General features: G+C 38.5%; 1 protein-coding gene across 1 annotated transcript; it reads left to right on the top strand.

The window, feature by feature from the left end:
- The first annotated feature begins 3,466 nt into the window (after nt 1-3,466).
- LOC121508088 (zinc finger protein OZF-like) lies at nt 3,467-9,569 on the top strand. Its single transcript, XM_041784598.1, has 2 exons — nt 3,467-3,690; nt 6,603-9,569. Exons 1-2 carry the CDS (start codon nt 3,519-3,521, stop codon nt 8,117-8,119), a joined length of 1,689 nt encoding a protein of 562 aa, XP_041640532.1. The 5' UTR covers nt 3,467-3,518; the 3' UTR covers nt 8,120-9,569.
- The last annotated feature ends 12,025 nt before the right edge of the window (nt 9,570-21,594 follow it).

Raw genomic sequence — 21,594 nt, 5'->3', positions numbered from 1 at the left:
GTTTTAATTTTTTCCCATAAATTAGTGCTATTGGTCTCCCTTTGCAACTGTTCTTGGGATTTAACCAAAGCAGTAAAAAAAGGCAAAAATACACTGACTATGACCATTCAGAGTTAAATCAATGAGAAAATACAGTGCTTTATTATTCCCTGAAAGTGGTGATTTTGGAGATATGAGGTTTTGGCCCAAGGCCAGTGATATATGGATATTAGTAATTCCACTTTACACTGTGAAGGAAGGTTTGAAAAAAATTAGCTCAATTTCTTATTTATAGATCAATCAAAGAGGTAACTTATAACAAATATAATGTCAGTCACTGATGCAAGTATAACATTAACACAACAGTGGAAATATAATCACTGTCATACCTTTAAAGTTGCCCTAAATGAAAATGTGACCATTGGAGGTCTTAATGACCTGTGGGTCAAAAGGTGTTATGGTTTAACAGGTTACCCTGTCAACTGGAGGGTTTTGAGAGATTGCATCTGTGATTGGCACAGTTACAGCAGGGTTTTGAAAACGGACAGGAGTTAAGTGACTGCTTTTTTGCTTAGTTTTCTACTAGTGATATATCTGGCGGGTCGAATTGTCGTTATGGTGAACCATAAACAAGGAAGGACTGGCGAGGACAGTTACAAACTTCACCGCGTCAATCACAGACGCATTCAGCCGTAGGTCACAGCTAACAGGGTCACCCGTTACGCCGAACACTGGTTTTTACAGAGGGGTAATTGCTGAACAGAATCAACATTCGTATACATCTCTGCTATCATTAATCCGGACACTCACTAACGGAGGTTACATCCAGTGGATGAAGTTGATTGTTACTCACCTAACTTGTCTTCAAGCCGCCCGGTGTACTTTATATAAGCGTATGAAACGATCATGGTCCAAACCCCGAGAGCGTAAACTGCAGACACTCGAGTGTTCCACTTCGTCAGATCACTAATTCCCATGACTGCGGTCTGCTACTCCTTTAGGCTCTGTGTACCACTTTAAGCAAAAATGTTCATAGGACGAGAACAAACTGCTTCATCTAGGGCGCGGCCATGACAGTACCCCCGGAAGTACAATGATGCAGAAAGGCACATCCGGAGCATGTTTCAAGAAAAAAAATTTACATGTTTTTTTTTTTTGTTTTTTTTTTTTTACATATTTTCCCCACTTATGAAGTTAGAGACATTCCCTTCAAGATTATCCATGGATGTTATCTAGGAAACTATATCAAAAATACCTTTTAAAATAGTGATATCAACTGTAGCTTCTGCATTAAGTATCCTGGAACTATTGTATATTTATTTTGGTATGCTCAACTGTAAAAAGATATTCTGGCAAAAACTGTGATTTTATTAATGATAAAGGAGTCTATCCCAGCTATCACTGGGAGAGAGGTGGAATACACACTATTGTTGAGAAATTAACTCTTGTACTACCTTATCTCGTGCTCTGCTCCTGGGTCATATGTGAAAGCGTTACCCATACCTATATGGAGGAAAATATGTTCTGTGATGAATAGGAAACATTTTTATGTGGAAGGAAAATAAAGCTCTTTACGGTATGGAAAACAGATCTGAAAGGATTAAATAGAACATTGTACTGAGTAGAAACAGCTGTATAATAAGTAAATTGTGTTCTGTATTACTGTGTTTTGAGTGCATTTGCTGTATTGTTTAGATTTTTCTCATCATGGAGTACATAATATCATTTAGATTTAGACAAAAAACACTTTTCAGAGTGAAAATAACTCGGAAAACTGACTCTGAAAGCAGACTGAGTTTGAATAGGCCTATGCGTACCAGGGCTTAATTTGTGCTAGATCCCGCCGGAGCAAGATCCAGCACCCCTCAGATCTGGACCGACCGGCACTTATTTGATTTGATCCAGCACCTCCAGGGACGGCAGGTGCATAATACATTTCTGCCAGCGAGTATGTGTAAACATAAATTTGCGTGTTGGTTTTCTAGTGTGTAGGGGAGTACCGACTGTGTGTGACTTTATGTTGCAGGCTAAACAAAAAAAGGCGTCATATCAGCCTAGCCTATCACATCCTGACTTGTGTGCAAAAGCATCATATTGGTAAACAACCGACCAATCAAGCGCTATTTTCAAAGTTAACAGAGAACGTGTCTCCGCTGCTCTAGAGTCCAGTGGAGGCGTGCTTTACACCACTGCATCCAATGCTTTGCATTGCAATTTGGGATGTATGCCTTGGATGCAGCTGCTCGGCCATGAAACCCATTCCGTTAAGCTCTCTAGGCACTGTTCTTGAGCTAATTTGAAGGCCACACGAGGTTTGGAGGTCTGCAGAAAGTTGGAGACCTCTGCGCACTATGTGCCTCAGCATCGCTGACCCCACTCCGTCATTTTACGTGGCCTACCGCTTCATGATTGAGTTGCTGTCATTCCCAATCGCTTCCACTTTGTTAAAATACCACTGACAGTTGACTGTGGAATATGTAGCCATTCTTTCACAAATGTTTGTAGAAACAGTCTGCATGCCTAGGTGCTTGATTTTATACACCTGTGGCCATGGAAGTGATTGGAACACCTGAGTTCAATTATTTGGATGGGTGAGTAAATACTTTTGGCAATATGGTGTTGTATTATGTAGCACACGATAGCAGCACGGTTGTTTACAGATCTTTTAATGAAAAGGCATTAAGATGAGAGACAGAGGGACATCCATGATCGGACCACAGAGGTGGAAGTTTACTCGGGCAGTCAAGTCAACTGTTAGAAAAGTTTTGTTTTTACAGACAAGCTCTGATTAAATAAAAGCATAATATCTACTGAATGAGTGAGAGGTACAATTTTATTAATAATTATTTCAATTGAATAAGCGTGGTCTTGTGTTGTGAAAGTAATGTAGGAGTGGCTAAATGAGCTGGTGGTGATTTTGCGCTGTCCTTGGTGCTGAAACAAGGCAGATTTGACTGACAGCTGCCACTCAGAGAAAGAGTGAAGGAGAGAGACGCTCTCAGTCAATGGGCGATTGTCAGTGCTTCTCTGCAGCTGATTCTTTGTTTAATCATTTAGATTAATATGTTGTTTGAAGCCACATGATATGCTTGGCCCGTTTTTGCACAAGGCACCGTTTTTCGTTGTTTTAATGTATTCCGTGACATTTTTGTTTCCCCCTTTCCCCTTACCGCCGGGATAACACCCGGTCTGTGTTCCGGGACCTGAAGATTTATGAATTAAACACTGCACACATCCATCTGGAAAACCACGCATACACAGCATTTGGGAAAGGGCAGAGCCTTTAAAAAAAAAAAAAAAAAAAAAAAAAACTCGGAGTGTGACCAAACGGTTCAGATGGAATCTTTGGAAGATGGATTCGCCAGTGGGAAACACGGAAACGGGCGAATCTATCTGCTATGCAAGGTTACACCGCCGGTGGTTTTCAGTGCGACACACAGCGGAAGTGAACAAACACGACTAGCTTTCAGATGAAGTCGCGGCATCACGAAGACTTGACCGTAGTTGAAGCTCAGCCTCTTCGTTTTTAATAAGTAAAAATGAGTTCAACTGAGAATCTGAGAGAGTTTATCGTCCAGCGGCTAACTGCTGCTGCTGAAGACATTTTTGGAGTTTTTCAGAGAACTATTGTGGAGTACCAGGCAGAGATCGATCGACAGCGCAGACTGCTGGATATCGTTTGGCAGCCGCACGTCAGCTTACACAGGATAGGTGAAAAACAGACAAAAAAACCCATTCATAAACAGATATCACTGTTTTTGTGCCCCACATGGTGTCGTTATCAGTTGTGAAATCAGGTTTTGGATAGTTTAGGGCAGCCTTTCTCTCATCCTTGGGGTCCCGACTCCAATGAGATCGCGAGATGATTTCTGGGGGTCGCCAAATCATTTTGGAAAAATATAAATGCACATAATTAATATTAAATTACATAATTTAAGACAGGGAGTGCATTTATTTTTTTCCTGCTTCATTATTTGCCCAAAATTCATTGTATCAACTGGAATGTATGATCTGAACTGTGCGCGTGAGATTCTGCTCAGTGACACACGGCGGGAAAAAGAAACAAAGAAAGAAAAAAAAATGGCGCGTTGTTGCTTTAGCCACAGCTGCAGTAAGGTTGCTAGCTAGCCGATGATGAAAAATGGAGCGTTACCTTCACTGAAAAAGGGTTCCAGCTCAGACTTGGGTCAGCAACAGCAGCAGGGGTCTCAAGGTCAGTCACCAGAAAGCCTAACAGCAGCTCCACCACCTGAGAAACGTACGGCACTGGGGCCGACAGCTTCGAGGCTCCGTAAATATCAGCCCGACTTTTTGAAATATGACCAAAAACAACACGGATTACCCCCAGTGTGTTTTTAATGTTTACAAGCTCTCAGTAACATAAATGTTCAAAATGAAACGGGAGCTGTGTGTGTTTCGTTAAGGCTTTAATCAGTGTGCTGATTGTTGTTTTCTTCCATTAAAAAGAAAAAAAATTTTTGCGTTATTTGTTTACATGTTAACTGGCTCAACTACCAGCAATATGATGTGATGTAGCGACCATTGTCGGTCTGTTGGTCACGTTAAAGAGTTATTGTGATGCTGCTACATGTTTTTCAATAAATCCAAAAGCCATTTGCCAAAAACAAGATGTTATTGTGCCTTTGGGCAAGACCTGTGTCTCAATAAGAAACTGATAGCTTAAGTGTGACCTTAAGTGCTGTATTGGTAGGTCATGGACACCAGTCCATGTTAAATTGGGGGTCGCGACTCAAAAAGGTTGAGCAGCACTGGTTTAGGGGCTTTTAACCTCTAAGCCCTAGCAGGATCAAATTTGGTCCTGCTCACCTTGATCCAAACAAACTTGCTCTGTGCTCTCTAATTTTGCAAAAAAAATAGTGATGTTATACATCAACTTAAACAGAAAAAGCTCAGCCACAAGCTCAAATAAACCATTTCTACCTACACCACATCCAACTCAAAAAGGATTCAAATCAATGACCGCATATAGCGGCCGTAGTGCTATGTAGCCAGACACTTCCGCCCCCTATGGGATGGTGCCTGGTACTACAGACACAAACTTGGTCTCATTTGAAAGCCCAGCCTCTGCTGAAAATTGTATTCACGTTTGTGCAGTTTCCATTTGTTTCAACAGTTTCTTTTAGTTTTCTGCACTTTATTTTGTGCTGTTGTTGTGAAATTGAAACTAAATCTGCTCCTCTTGGTGTCAAACTTTAGTTCCTTTGTAAGACTTCCTTTGAAAGGGAACTATGTGGAGGTCTGGGGGATTTGAGGCGGGAAAAAGAATTACATGATGCAGTGACCACCTATAATGGCATATGAGTAAAAAAAAAAAAAGGCTTGATACCTGAGATTTTTCAAATGGCAGAGATAGTGCCAAATTGTGCCCAAATGGCACAAGAGGGGATTTTGGATATTTTCTACTAAAACTCTCTTATTTTGTCCTAATAACCCTCTAGTGGCATGAAAGTTGAAAGAGGTAATTTCAAAATGTGGTGCTTTGGCCTACTGGAGATTTTTGGACTTCAACTGCATTATTTCTATGGGATATATGCTAAAATTGCTAAAAAAAAAATTAGGCGAAAATGAAATTTTTCATTTGCCAACTTGATTCTCTCTGATCCAGTAACATATATACAAACATTTACACTTCTGAACAAATTTCACAAGTGCCCTCTTTATAATTGCACCTTGATCACTCAAATAGAACTTGTAGTTACAGAGTCCATTGTAAAGTTAAGCTGCAGTATTTTATATTTAACATGAATAATAACCACTCTTATCAAAGAAACAAATATCTTTTTAATTCATTGGTGCAGTAAGTAGACCTCCTAAAAATGTTAATCCTTTTCTTCAAAACAGAATGAAAATAAATTAAAAATGGGTTAATAATGGCAATAAATGCTGGGAAAGGTGGTGAAAATGGAGTCTAAAAGTAGAAGATAGGGTTAGAGGTGCCAAAAATGAGATAAAAGTAGCAAAAAAAAGGGCAAAAATTGGTTGAAGTGGCAAAAACGGGCATACTAAGTGGCAAAAAAAGGGGATTAAAAAAGTGGCTGAAATGGCATTAAAGTAGGAAACATAGGTGGAAATTTGGTGAAATGGGATGGAAAACTGATATAAACTGGCAAAAAAGGGTTAGCTGAGGCAGAAATAAGCAGAAATGGGCACATTCAATTGTGAAATGTGGTGGTAAAGAGGGGTTAATAGAGGCAATAAATGGTCAGCAGAGCCAACAATAGGCAGAGAGTGGCAAGATTTTGTTTAGAAGTAGCAAAAACAGGCAGAAAAAAGTGGTGGAAAGGGTTTAAAGCTGAAAAAATTGATTTAACTGGCAAAAATGTGTTAATTTTGGTAAAATTGGTGGGGAAAAAGTGATGACAATGGGTTGAAATCTGGCAAAATTGGTGTAAAGCAGTTGTAAATTAAAAAGTATTCCTAGTTTTTTTTAAGGTATCTGGAGACCTCCTCTCAGTGTCTGGCGACCCCCAATGGGGTCCTGACCCCAACGTTGAGAACCACTGTTGTAACACATGCCTGACAAGATTTATATATCTTGTTGAAAATATGTTTTGTGTCATGTGATAGTGGTAACTTAATCTTTTGATCCTCTGTTCCTCCAGGTGTCCCACAGCAACATGAGAGTAAAGATGAGGAGGTTGTGGCTGACCAGCAGCTCTGTGACCAGGAGAGGAACTTCAGTCTGGACCAAGAGGAGCCAGAGCCTCCACAGATGAAGGAGGAGCAGGAGGAAGTCTGCAGCAGTCAGAGGGGAGAGGAGCCCATAGTGAAGCAGGAGACTGACACATTCATGTTGACTCTTACTAATGAGGAAAATGACCAGACTGAAACTGAACAACACGAACAGCAGCTCCTCTCTCACACCTCCCATGTCACAGAAAATCAAGATCCCAAAGAAAGCAAGCGCATGGACCCAGAATCAATTGGAATATCAAAACCAACACAAAAAGTTAGGCATATGAAGAGAAGAATTCAGAAAACTAAAACATCAAAGACTGATCGTAGTCCTCACCAAAGTCAAAAGTTTTTGAAATGTGAGAGATGTGGTATAAAGGTTAAGAGCAAGTCAGACATGCAGGCACATCAGCGTGCCCACGATGGTAAGAAGATACATTCACGCAAGTTTTGTGGGAAAATGTTCATCTCCAAGTCAGATTTGTCTCAACATACAACATCCCACACAGGTGAGAGGCCATATTCATGCAAAACATGTGGAAAAAGTTTCTCACGGCTTACAAACTTTAATGCTCATTGTACAGTCCATACACGTGAAAAGCCGTTTACATGTGAAAGGTGCAGCAAAACTTGCAGAGGTGAAAGGGACTTGAATATTCACATGAGAGCTCACAAAGGTGAACCGTACTCTTGTGATATCTGTGGGGAAAAATGTACTCTCAAAAGAAGTTTGAATAAGCACAAAAAAGATCATCATACTGGTGAAACGCTGTATACCTGTGAAACATGTGGTAAATCTTTCAAATATAAAAGCTGGTTGAGAACTCATACAAGAACACACACAGGTGAGAGGCCTTTCTCCTGCAGAACATGTGGAAAAGGATTCAAACAAAGTTCTGACATGAAAAGTCACATGAGAACACACGCAGGTGAGAGGCCTTTCTCCTGCAGAATATGTGAAAAAGGATTCAAACGAAGTTCTCACATGAAAGTTCACATGAGAACACACACAGGTGAGAGGCCTTTCTCCTGCAGAATATGTGGAAAAGGATTCAAACGAAGTTCTCACATGAAAGTTCACATGAGAACACACACAGGTGAGAGGCCTTTCTCCTGCAGAACATGTGGAAAAGGATTCAGTCAAAGTTCTTACATGAAAAGTCACATGAGAACACACACAGGTGAGAGGCCTTTCTCCTGTGTTACCTGTGGGAAATTATTTGCCCGCAGACATCATTTGGATCGGCACCAAAGAAATCATACGGGTGAAAAGCCGTTTACTTGCACAGCATGTGACAGGTCATTTAAATCCTTGGAAGTCTTAACAGTTCATATGAGAAGAGCTCACACAGGTGAGCGTCCGTACCTTTGTAAGATCTGTGGGAAAAGATTCTTTGACTCATCGGTTCTTTCACGACATGTGAAATCACACGCAGACAAGTAGCCATGTGTACACAGATGTGGTGGAGAAGACTGAGTTTGAGCTTGTAATGATGTCAGATTTGAAACTCACTAAAAGATCTTAATTGGGACACTTTTCATTGTCATCTCTGGGCAAGTGAGATAAAAATGTGAGTGCCTCTCCAGAGTTAGAGTTAGTTTGTAGTGTCACTGGAGAAACTTAGAACAAGTTTAATTTTCTGTTCTAGTGTTCAATTTACAATAATAATAATAATTTAAGGGAGTACTTTTTTAGGAAAATGTCTACAATAAATGCTTTTTTTTGGTTGGAAGGCTATGTACATGTTTGTTTTGCTTTTGAAAAGGAACCTTTTTAAAGCAGATTTATCTGCAAGGCCTCTTCCCTATTCTCAAAACATTGAACACAAATCTCAGTTTTCAAAGAACTTTCACAAAACCTCTGATATTGCGGTCAAAATCACTTCCGAGCAGTCATCAAACACTGCAACAACATCTCAATTAGAAATAAACTCATTTGCAAGGATTTTTCCTTCCACAAGGTTAAAATTTCTTAAAAACTGAACCACTTGGATTGCATATTTGATGATAGCATCCTCTTTATGTGAGATTGGTACATTTTTAAAGAAAGTCTGAGTATGACTGTAACATTCCATTTTTGTTTGATTGACTGGTTGCATTGAACAAGATTCAGCTGGCATAAAATGGTGATTTATTTTTGTATGCTATGCAATTATATATATACAAGCTTCTTCAACTCAGCTTTGTCACAGTGAAATTTGAGCAATGTTTAGGTAAATCTAAATGACCCTCAGCATTAATTATTTTATAACATCATCTGATACGATTCAACATAATGGCTAAATGTGTGAATTGATCAATGGACCAAAAATTCAAGCAATGAGTCAGTCCACCATCAGATGTAAAGATTAAATCTGAGGTTTGTTTGGCTGATATATTATCTACAATATTTCTGTTGGGCCTTTTCAAAAGCAATGATAAAACAGAATTAAACTTTAAATCTTGTTCAAAGATGATGTGTTTTAATGTTTGTGTTTGCTTTTATTCCGAATGTTTTGTTTTATTTCCCTTATTTCCCAAAGATAAAGTGTTTTTCATGGAAAAAAAGGTTTAACATTAGTTGCTCTTGCTGACATTTCAGAGCTCTGTCCAACAGTTACACCATTCTTTATCATTGTTCCCTTGTTCAGGGCTCTTTACCAGGGATGAAGCTCTCTCTTTCTTCTTTTGGTCAAATGTCAAACCTAATAGGTTGTTTATTTGTCTCTCATTTCTTCATTGGCATTGTGCAGCTGGATATTGAAAGGTTCTGTGTGACATTTGATTTTGTCTTAGAAAGGATTTTAGTATGTCATTCTTTACAGAACAACTGATGTGTATCTTGTACTGACTTTTAGGTAAAACAAATAAGGAAATGTGTTTTGTCATTTTTGACTGTATCACCCAGTTCTGAAATAAAGCAGAAGAGCCTAAAGAATTCAAGTCCCTTTGAGGCTTCCGTAGTACACTTAGTAATCGTCACGAATACCAAACTATAATTTTCCTTTGACAAGTCGGAGTCTATTTTAGCAAATTGTGGTATGAAAAATATTTTGCACACTTACAAACTGTAGAAGTATGCAATGTCCATTTCATGCAAAACGTAATGGATAACAATTATGAATAGACGTTTTTGGAGGGCTCGTGTTAGTAAGATATAGTTTATAATTTGAATGGCTTGTTGGATGAAGGTTGGGCAATGTCATGTTTTCATTTAAGAATAGAACTTGCATTAGCTGAGAGCAGAACAAAATGCTGGTGAACATTCACCGTCGATAACCTGGCATGCCAGATGGATTTGTTTCACACTAGACTGAGACCAAATGTAATATTTTCAGAGTTTAGTCCTGTTTAATCTGAGTGAAGTCTACTCAGGTGAATTTACTGTGTGAAAAGGATGATGAAGCATGCAATTAATGTAACTGAAAAAATAATGCATTTATTATGGACTTTAATTGATTGCCATCAATGCTGACAGTTCTCAGCACTTTTATCTAAAAAGAGACTTCCAAACCAGGAGATGCTGGAAAAGGTCAGGACAGATTCCACCATGGAGTTGTAAAACACTGACAGAAGTTTGCTGCACATTCCAAACTGACTGAGTTTCCAGAAGAAGTGCAGTCACTGCTGTGATTTTTTTTAAATAAACTACATACTCAACATTTTTAAATGAAAGACAGCTTTATTGATGATGACAATAGCTGTGGATGGGCTCCACAGTCTCCTGTTGTTAAAAATGCTGCATATGACATCCTTCTGCTCACATGTCCTTGATATTTGTAGCATTGTTTTTATAAGGAGCTGTCACACCATTGAATAAAACCATCTACAACAACAAACTCCCTATTACCGTATCACCCATGAACTTCAGAATAGGTCTCCCTGGATAGATAGGTGCACAGATATTGATATTGGAATGAACTATAAATAATTGCACTTCTTAAAAATCATTGATCTGCCACCAATTAGACTTCAAATAACTACTGAAGAGTATTTGATCACAGCATTGAGATTAGATGTATGAAAAAAACAGGATATGCTTAATTATAATTACGGTACTGTATGTCCTAAAATACAGCTCTAATTCAGTTTAAAGAAGACTGAATCACATTAAAGATATGTATTTTTGACCTTTATAATGAACATGCCCATCAGCTCTTAATGTATATGATATGAGTCACAGCTCACTTATTCCTCTGACTTATGAGCTGAGTAGTCACGATACGTGGGATAAAGGTCAGAGCTGTCTCCTGACATGCCTTGTGGCTATTCTGAAATACTGCACACACATGTTATCTCTGCACCATAACATGTATGGACCCTTCAGGTTTGTGGTTTTCTGAAAATGTCTGCAATTTTGGATGTGTTTTTTCTTCCTCTCCTTCTGAGTTAGCTGGAGGATACATCATTAGGTCCAAGTGCACACCGGACTGATTTCCAATACAAACTATATTTTAAAAACCAATATCAGAGGCCTGACTTTGACCTTTTCTCTGAGATATTTTAATGATTCAGACCTAAAAGTCAACAACGTCAAATTGAGTTGTTGTAAAAACAAAAGCAGAGCTGAAGCTAACCTTGAAGAGGTCCTGTCCATAGTGATATTTTCTGAGGTGAGTAAAGTTGATGCATTGACCCCACTCTATCCCTCTGCCTGTATTTCCTGTCTCACCTCAGCTGTCTGAGGTCTATAAATAAACCATGCATACCTTCTTTTGATAATCACAATTGTTATTACAATTGAAAATTAAAGGGATATTCTGTATCATTGAAGTTGGGTTGTATAAAGTACTTGGTAAGTAGTTAAATTAACCACAAGAGACTTAAGAGAAAAGTTATTGTATGTCTTTCATGTTATTGGTTTCACACTATGTTTTTTGTCAAAAAGTGTAGACGGTTGATCCAGAAAGTGAAAGTAGTTTCTTTTTAGTAAAATCAAGGCAAATAAAGAAGTGGCTTTAAAGCGAGTTATATTTGCTAAAAATGATTTTAGACTGGTCAGGTGTCCGAATACTTTTGTCCATATAGTGTATTACATGCATTGACAATAACTTTGCATGCTTAAAAATGTGAAACAAATAACATGAATGAAAAAAAACAAAATGTTTTGGTGTAATTCTGCTGCAGGTCTACAACTCTAAAATAACTTCAGTCAAGTGAATGTGGGACCAAATAAATACAGAATTATATCCAATGTCAAGCAGACAGGAATAAAACTCAAAAACTTTATTTTTATTTGCAACACCCTTACAGCAGTGACTTCTCTGGGAAAACCTCTAGCAGCAAAGCAGTGCTTATTTTTGCTTTAATGTGTGTTTACCACAACAGGACAGTGTGCTGGAATTAGCCGAAATAAACTTAAAGTGCCAATATTATTGACCATTTACTCTACCTGTAACCTTGAAGTTCTTAATACCAGAAATTCAATGGTACAAAAGCACCACCCTGGAAAAACAGCCATGGAAAAGGTCTATTTTGTTATCTGAGGAGTATGACTAACCACTTTAGCTTGTGTGGGAGGTTTTATGACACAGATACCAGTGAGTCATTCATGATCTTCACTAAAATGTTTCATCAAAATATATTACAGGTGAACAGATGCTGTGAAACACCTGTGGCTGGCTGGCTGCCGGCAGAGAGGTTGAAGTTATGATTCATACAGTAATAATGTGCAACTTTCACTGTGGTCCTGCAGGCAGTGATTACAGGGCTGATTTTATTCAGGAAGAAACTGATGTTGGATCCTTCTCCATGTATTTGAAAGCAATCATATTGGGTGAATAAAACATTTTGGTATTTTATCACATAGCTATCAACAATTCATTGTTTTGGTATTTTCTATAAGGCTCTACTTAACAGCTATTTAGTCAGGGGTGAGGACATTTTTTGATTCTATGAATCTTTTGATCACATTATGGACTGTAGAGACTTAAATCTCTAAATTCCTTGCACTTGCACATTGGGGAATGCTGTCCATACACTGTTGGACAGTTTACCCAAGCAGTCTTTCACAAAGTATGGACCCTTAAGCCACCATGGACTGTGAATGACTTAGCCTTCCAGGAGAGCTCATTTTATGCCGAAGTATGAAATTATCACCTGTTACAGATTAACCTACCTGCTCTAGGTTTCTTTTGAACATTCATTCTTTCCCCCAGAAAACATTTTTTGGAACGTGTTTCAGGCATCAAAATCAGAGTGGGAATATTTCCAAAAGAACAATGACATTTATCTCTTTGAATATTACACATCTCTGTGCTGTATTCCATTGAAAATAAGTTGAAAATAGTTTTAAATCACTTTGCTCAATTTTAATTCACACAAAAATCTCATAAAGATGCCAACCTTTGTTTTTAATTGGGGGTTTTAAGGGTCTTGCATCATATCTGATGCAGATTTTTGATGACTGCATTTTTCTGAGGCCCCTTGGAGCTTCTGCTGCTTAATGGTTAAATTCCTTATTTGTAATGTTTATCTGTAAGATATTGATGTTTTATGTATTCCTTAGCCTAAATGGCTTAAGTTAAATGTCAGATATTGTGAGGTTATTTTTCACTTGTCTCTATAAACTTGTCCCATGTCAAAAGTTTTATAGATTTGTGTCTATTCACCCAGGTAGGGTTTTATTTAGAACTCTGGGCTATTTTTTATCCCTCTTCTCCTACAGGCCCTGAAGCCTGCTGGGGAAGATCCACACTTGCCGGCACTAAAACATACCTGACTAATTCTGTTTAGCCGTGAGCTGTAGGCCCTCAACATGCCACTCATTCATCTCTCCCTTGAGCTGTGCTTTTTTTTAAAGCAGTCTGAAGATGGAAAACAAGGCTGCAGCTCCAGTGTGAAATAAAAATGAACCAGTAAGTTGACATAAGAAAGAAGTAAAAACATGTTATTTTTTTTTGTCTCATGAAAAGCGTCCGTGTCACTAAAGAATTTATTCCAGATAAATTTCATGTGTGATGGTTTCAGACTTGTTCAGGTGTGATTGTTGAACGATAACACATCCATCACAGGATTTATTTTGCTGTGTAAGCTCTATATGTTAAGCTCTTATTGTTTCTGCTTCTTGAATCTAATCTTCAAATGTTACTGATTCTCATTTGTTGAGGTTTTCAGGCCAACATACACAGCATATACAACAAGCATGTTTGCCTACAGGTGATACATTAGTATGAGATTTATAAGGGTTTAGTCTTATACAGAAAGGTGGTTGGTTGTGTACATCCTGGAAGACGTTTTAGGTTTTAAATCTCTGTCTTGGCTGGTGTTCCTGTGTGCTGCAGGCTGATAGTTTACAAGCCAGAGAAAAAATTGTTGTTTATTGATGCCAAGGAGGGAAGTTTATGATCATGTGGCCGTATCTGGTGGTAGAGGCACTGCATATAAACAATAACCCCACAGTTTATTATATGACGATTACAGAAAAGAAAAAGTATACACCTTATAGGCAGAAGTATTTAGCCACATCTGTTTTCTGTTATTGAATTTGCTTGTTTCATGACTTAAACTAGACAAAAATGTAATGTAGTTTTTGTCAGACATTCAAAATCCTTGATATTTCTCCACTGTGGGCAAATCTTCAAAAAAAAAAAAAAAAAAGAAGAAAAAAAAAAAAACAATGCATCTGTAGCTATTCTGCCTCTCAGCTGTAGAAAGCAGGGACCCCAGGTTTGGCTGGGTGCATAGAACACACTAACATGATTTGGTACCAGATTTAGGCAAGAAAATAAATGCTTGAACTAAAAGTAAAGAATAAAATGTGAGGACTTTTATGGACTAAAACTAAACTAAAATGTTTTTGAGTTTTTGTCGACTAAAACTAGACTAAATCTAAAAAGGGCAGAAATGAATAAATGTGACTAAAACTAAAAGACATTTCATTAAAAGAGTAAAACAGACTAAAATTAACTAGAACAGCACTCGGAGAGTGCAGATCTCCACCATTAGCCCTATTTCCCAATAGTACAGAATCCTTCAAAAAAATTCTGGATCCAGACGGTGATCCGGATCACTCCCAAGATCTAATCAGTTCTTCCTTATGCCATTTCTGCCATTTCCTGAAAATTTCATCAAAATCCATCTATAAGTTTTTCAGTTATGTTGCTAACAAACAAACATACTAACAAACTGACAAACAAGCCCTGCCGATCACATAACCTCCTTGGCGGAGGTAAAAAAAAAAAAAAAGCTGCCAAATTTAACACTGTTCCACAGTGAACTGTAAGTGATGTTGTCAGAAAGTGGAAGCATTTAGGAACAGCAGCAACTCAGCCATGGAGCAGAGGACCATGTAAAATCACAGAGCACCGACACTGAACACGCTGAACTTCCACTGGCATCAATCAATCAATGTAAGCACGGCTTCCATGGCTGAATGCAAGCCTCACCACTTATGGCAAGTGTCACATGGTGTGGTGTAAAGCACACAGACAGTGGCCAGTGAAGCAGTGGAAATGCTTGAATGCATGTGCCTTCTATGAAGTTTGGTGGAGGAGAGATAATGGGATGAGGCTGTTTTTTTAGTGTTTGTGCTTGGCCCCTTATTTCCTGAGATTGAAAATCTTATTTCTTAGCATTCCGAAACATTTTGGACAATGCTATGCTTCCAACTTTTTGGCAACAGTTTGGGGAAGGCTCTTTTCTGTTCCAACATGAGTGCCTCAGTGCACAAAGTAAGGACTATAAATACATTTGAAGAGTTTGGTGGAGAAGAGCCTTGACCTCAACCCCATCCAGCACCTCTGGGGTAAACTGGAAAGAAGTCCAGGCTTTCCTGTCCAACATTAGTGCCTGACCTCATTAATGCTCTAAAAAATGAATGGACACAAATTCCATCAGAGGCACATGTGGAAAACCAACCAAGAAGAGTGGAGGCAGTTATAGCTGCAAAAGGGTGGCCGACTTCATATTAAAGTGCATGTATTTAAATACAGTGTCTTCACAGTCCCTGTTGGTGTGATGGTCAGGCAGCCCATATAATGTATATGAGCCATGCCCCTATGTATCAGCATTCTTATTTAAACCAAAACAGATGGCTCATAAGATCAATCATCCCTGCTCATTGATGTTAAAATAAACATTTCAGCATAGTTTGTGTTTGGCTCTCAGTGCTTCTGCAGCCAGCCTTTAGTGGAAGCTCAAGGAAGTGCACTTTTTTGCATTTCAGCATTGTCTTCATTTTTCCATGATGGACGCTGCTGCTTTGTAAAATGGTTAACTCTGACTTACTTACTCATCCCTTTCTTAGAAGAAGAATGAATATTTTTATAACTACTTCTTAGGACAGTGTTTTCTTAGGACATTTTTCCTTGGAGCCCCCCCTACATGTACCCACGAAAAGCAGAGCCCCCCACCCCCTGACCCCCAAGGACCCGAGAGAGAAGAAAAAGTGACACACTGCCATCAAACATCAACATAGATTTTAATGGTTTCACTGATACAATCCTTAAAAAGGGAATATGCATGCTTTTCTTTGTATAAGGTACTTACCTTAACTTTAACATTTTTCTTTTTATTTGCAAATCTAATTTTGGCAGCCTCAAAGCAGACAAAGCCTCGTGCCCCCGAGATTTCTGGCACCCCAGGTTGGGAACCAATGTCTTAGGAGAAAGCCAGTTTTGATCACTATATCATAATCATAGATTAAAAACTCATAAAACTCATTTTTAATTTATACAAAATGTCATCTAACTGAAGCAAACAGACCCATAAATATATCATGGGGGGGTTAAGTGAATTCCAGATAAGTGACTTACTTCCCTAACTTACTTCCTAAGTTCCGCTGTTGGGATTTACTGACTTTGTTTACATTGTTTGGGCTTTTCTTTGGCAGTGAGGTCTGACGATCACACACGGAGCATGGAACCAACCTTCTATCTGAACTAAGAATGTACCCAGATAGATTTATTCATTCAGCCAGGAGGAATTCTATTTTTACTGACTGGGAGAAATCCATACACTTATATTGGACTAACTGGCATTTATAATCAAAATTTTAAAAGAGATGCAGAAAAACATACTAACAGATAAGATCAAATATAAAATCAGGAATTATTCTTCTGTCAAAAGCATAGGAGAGCAAGATGAGATATATTCACCTTCTCTGCTGTCTGGATGGGAGCATATGTCACTCTAAGACCTCTATACTTTTCAGCATTGTTGGTGCCTTTCCAGATGTGTAAGCTGCCCATGCCATAGGCACTAATGCAACCCTGTACCATCAGAGATGCAGGCTTTAGAACTCTGCACTCATAACAAGCTGGATGGTCCCTCTTCTATTTAGTCTCTAGATCACGACATCTGTGGTTTAGAAAAAGAATTTCAGCTTTTGATTCATCTGACCACAGAACAGTTGTCCATTTTACCTCAGTCCATTTTAAATGAGCTGTGACAGCAGCGTTTCTGGACTGTACATGGCTTTTTCTTTGCATGATACAGCTTTAACTTGCATTTGTGGAAGCCCATGCAGTGATTCCCAGTACAGATGCATGCCTGTTTTAAATGCAGCGCCAACTGAGAGCCTAGAGATCACAAGCATCCACACTTGTCCCATGCTCACAGAAATTTCTCCAGATTCTCTGAATCTTTAGGTGATATTATGCGCCATGGATAGTGGGAAATTCAAAATCTATGCAATTTTTCGGGCATTTGTCCACAATTTTTAGACGGAGATTGGTGACCCTTAACAAATCTATACTCCTGAGAGGCTCTGCCTCTCTAAATGCTCCTTTCATAATCAGTAATGCTCCTGAATTGTTGCAAATAAACCCAATTAATTGACTTGGTGTTGGTTTCATTCCATTTTTGTGTATCTTTTTGTAAAGTGTTACCCATAAATCTGCAGCTGTGTGAGCTTCACAGTGTTGACATGACTGCACAGTGTTTTTTAAAATCTTGCTTTAAAGGATCTCTGCTTTTATTCATCCTTCAACAGTGATGTTTTCACTCTTACTTTCAGAGGATCTACTGCTATGCTCAGGTTCAAGGTCAAATTCTTTTGATATTCATGACTCATAAAGCTCTTTCACCACAATTTCATAGTAAAAGCAGGTGTATATTTATAGAAACAAACCACAGTAGTAGTATTACGGTAGTACAACACATTGTTCAATCACTTTTCCTTTCTTTATGGTAGTGATTAACTCCTCCATTCATTGAGCCTCAGGCTGTTTTCCCCCTAATGTCTGAACGGTGGTTCTGTCAGGAGGTTGAAGTGACGGCCCCTCTCACTTTGTTGGAACTTGTCTGCTGAAGCTATGAGTCACACAAAGCTAATACATAAACTCTCCAAGCACATGCAAGTCCCTGGCACAGCACGGCATATACTTGCAAGCACCTGGACTTCATACATGTGATGTGGTGCAAAGGACAGAGTGACTGAGGTTTATCTGCAGGGGGGACGTTACGGGGGGGAGGGATTCTTTTTGCACAAATGATCTAGAAGGTAAGCAATACTCTTAAATCTTTATTAATTTTGTTTAATCTAAGTTATGACTACAGTAATGCCTAATATGGCACCTTGCACAAAGGGGAAAAACGTTTAAAAGTTATTCACCTGCAAGCTCAAAGTTAATAAAAGCTTGCCACAAAACTTTATCGTATGCATTAGACATGGCAAGGAAGAACTAGCTGTAAAATATGTATCTGATGAAACACACAAAGATAAAAACTTTGCTTGAGGGAGTGGAATTAGAGATTGTGGTAACGGTAGCATGAAAAGCTGTTCTAGCCAAAGGAGAAAGGACAGTAATGCCACATCTTCTATCTGCTCAGTCTAGCCATCATAGCTGCCCATCAAATGTGCATGAAATTGTGTTGATAATTGTGCACTGTGGACTACAAAAGTTTAAATGTAAGCTTTAGGCCCATCTATGCGTTAGAAATCTCTGATATCTTCAATGGGCTCTGCTGACTATGTGGGTGGTTTAGGGGTGGTTACATACATTAGTGTGTGGCACTGCAGGGGCTTCACCCTGGGGGGTCTGAAGACCCAGATTTTTTAGTAGGAACAAACTCCACAAAGGTGTGCCACCTCAGGCAAAAAGCACCTTTTGGTGTAGAATATATCTCACACACAGATACAGCAACGCAACATGTCTCTTTTGGTAGGTCACTGTCATCAGCTGTACCTGAACTGAGCTGTAGAAGCTCAAATCAAGCTCTCTGATGCTGCTGCCTGCAAATAAGTCTGCTGGTTTTCAGACATTGCCAGCAGACAATTTGGGAAAGGGGAGGGACAACTCTCAGCTTCATTGGCTATAAACATATTTGTTCAAAATAGAATATTTGGTGACATAAAATCGCGAGAATTTTGTAAATGAGTGCATCTATTTTAATTTTTTTTTCTTTACACATTGAAACTCCAGTCCAAAACCATTCCTGTCCCATCCATCAGCTGTGCACATAAACAGGAAGTACAAGTTCGAAATTCATGTTAACCAGCTTTAAGCAGCTGTTAAGCAGCTTTCAGACGACCGGTGTGACAGTGTCCCATCTTAAAGGTGCATCTCATGTGCAGAGAATCTAGAGAATAGAAGGCTCGCCTATTTTTATCATGAGCAGCACCCATCTATGAGCCAAAATAGACAGGAAATGATAAACATAAAAGTATATTTACCTTGCTTGTATATCCACATCACAGGCAAGTCAAACCCAATATCGTCACCCTTCCAGGTTGTCATTTTCAAAGTAAAAGCCTGCTTTGACATTTGTGTGGAGAAACTTACCTCATTTGCACAGAATCCCAACCAAGTTGAATTAAGTCACTTTTACTGAGATTTACTGAGGTAAAATTTATGAAAAAAAAAAAAAAAAAAAAAACTGGGACAGCAGGGAGGCACAGCCAACACATGCCTGGTATAAAAGGCGTGATGGCACAAGCAGGAGCTGACACGTACTAAAGTCGTCACACAGCAAACACAAATCCAGGCTGTAACAGATGTAACTCCATACAAAACTACTAAGAGTTGGGCATAGTATAGGCTGATCTAGAATGATATAATTCATTTAAATCTATCAAATTATCATCAACATTGAAAATTTATAAAGCAAATGTATGAATTAAGGAAATGTATCGTGTTTTCCAAATGAGTAGAGAGAGTTAGCAAAATGACACATACTAATTTTTTTATATATATTTTAAGATACAAAATGAAAAAAAGTGAAATTTTCAAGTTTAAAAAATCATAAATTTACAAGTACAAATGACTTAAAAAGGTCTTAACTTACATGAACCAAAACTTAGAATTTTGAGATTATAAGGGTGAAAATATCCGATTGCATGGAAGAAAATCAGACTGGGTAATTTTGTTTTCCTTGCACGAGTCATGCAATTAAGGAGGCTAATGGTAATTCTTGATGAGACTGATCAGTGAGGAAATACTCGGGATTTTAGCCCAGAATCATCACATTATCATTATCATCTGGACTTACAAGAGATATTCGTTTAAATTGGGACTATTCAGCCACTGATTTCATTGTGATTTCTTATACATTTTGACTTTACAATACCATTAATTTATAACTTTGAAAACTCAGAAATTTCTAGTTTTATCTCATAAATGTGTGACTTTTTGAGCTCAGAAAGTTTAAAGTTTTCAAAGAAAATCAAAGAAGATCCTCGTTATCTTTTAAGCTTTTAGAGTGGCCCTAAAACGCTGTCAACATTATGTTTGAAATCATGATTTTTGAAAAAGCATATAGAAATCTAACTTTGCCAGAACAGAAAGTGCCTAAAGCCCCTCCCTTAGGTCATTGGCACCCCAAGGGGTGCCCAGCCACCCTCAACACCCCTAACTCCGCCCTAAAGTGGCAGACTTTGTTATTTTTCAAATCCTTGTGATTTAAGCATATTGCTCATGCTCCTGGTAAATGCAAGGACATCCAGAACACCCCCAGGGTTCTGTCAATCCTCCTCCCCACCTGACGGCGCCCTCAGGTGGCTTACTCGCCACATCTATGCCTTACCTCTGCCTAATTTTAGCCCAAACATGCCTAAAAGTGCTGCACAGTAAAGTTTTTCTTCATTTTTATATGTCATGTAGAATCGCTTAAATTGTGTATCAAATACCCCAGTAGACCTTGGAAAGATATTACAACTGATTTTACAACTCAGCTGATAAAATCCTTGACTTTATCTTTCAGTCCTGTTATGCATGATGATAAATCTAAACTCTTTGACGTTTCATGCTTGTTTTCATGGCCCTTTGTCTTAAAATAGAAACATGAATAGTTTCAAAGCCAGAACTCTAGTGCCCCCAGTGGCAAGTGGAAGAACAACACCACATTTTCACATCAGAGCAAAGAGTTTCCTGTTTTAATCTTGGTTGGACAGGACCTTTCTGTGCATGATCATTAGTTTAATTTGTGACTCTAAATTGCCCGTAGATGTGAGTATGCCTGGTTGTAATGTCAGCCCAAGAACTGACTGTTCATGGTGCACCCTGGCTCTTGTCCCATTTGGGATCAGCTCAAGTACACCAAGATTTACAAATAGAAGCTTTAAATGAAAAATAATTTATGAAAAAATAAACATACAAAAACCTTCTCACTGAGTATATATTTAATAAAATACCCGCCTGCATTTTAAATCTTAAACTACTAAGAAAGGATGCATTTTCATCTCTCTCAGGATATGTTTTAATTTTAGAGAGATAGGATATCATTAAAGTAGCTCATGTCAGCATATGTCTGTGCTGACAGAGTCTATACATGCCTTTATTGGTTCAATCCACCTGTACAACCGCTGGCTAAATATTTAATGTCGTCTCCTGCAGCCATAACTGAAACCTGAGTTTCTGCAGTGATTAGCTCTCGTTCTGTACGTCCTTTTTGTCAAGAGTGAAGTCACATTTATCAAGTGAACAAAGAGCTACGCCTTTCCCATACAGCTCCAGGTGAACTCTTTAAATCAGTGCTGAATTCTAAAGAGACCTGTCCTAC

This window comes from Cheilinus undulatus, linkage group 4, assembly GCF_018320785.1.
Source record: "Cheilinus undulatus linkage group 4, ASM1832078v1, whole genome shotgun sequence".
Classification (NCBI taxonomy): domain Eukaryota; kingdom Metazoa; phylum Chordata; class Actinopteri; order Labriformes; family Labridae; genus Cheilinus; species Cheilinus undulatus.
Note: the sequence above shows the minus strand (reverse complement) of the source record. Positions and strands in the feature narration are given on the sequence as shown.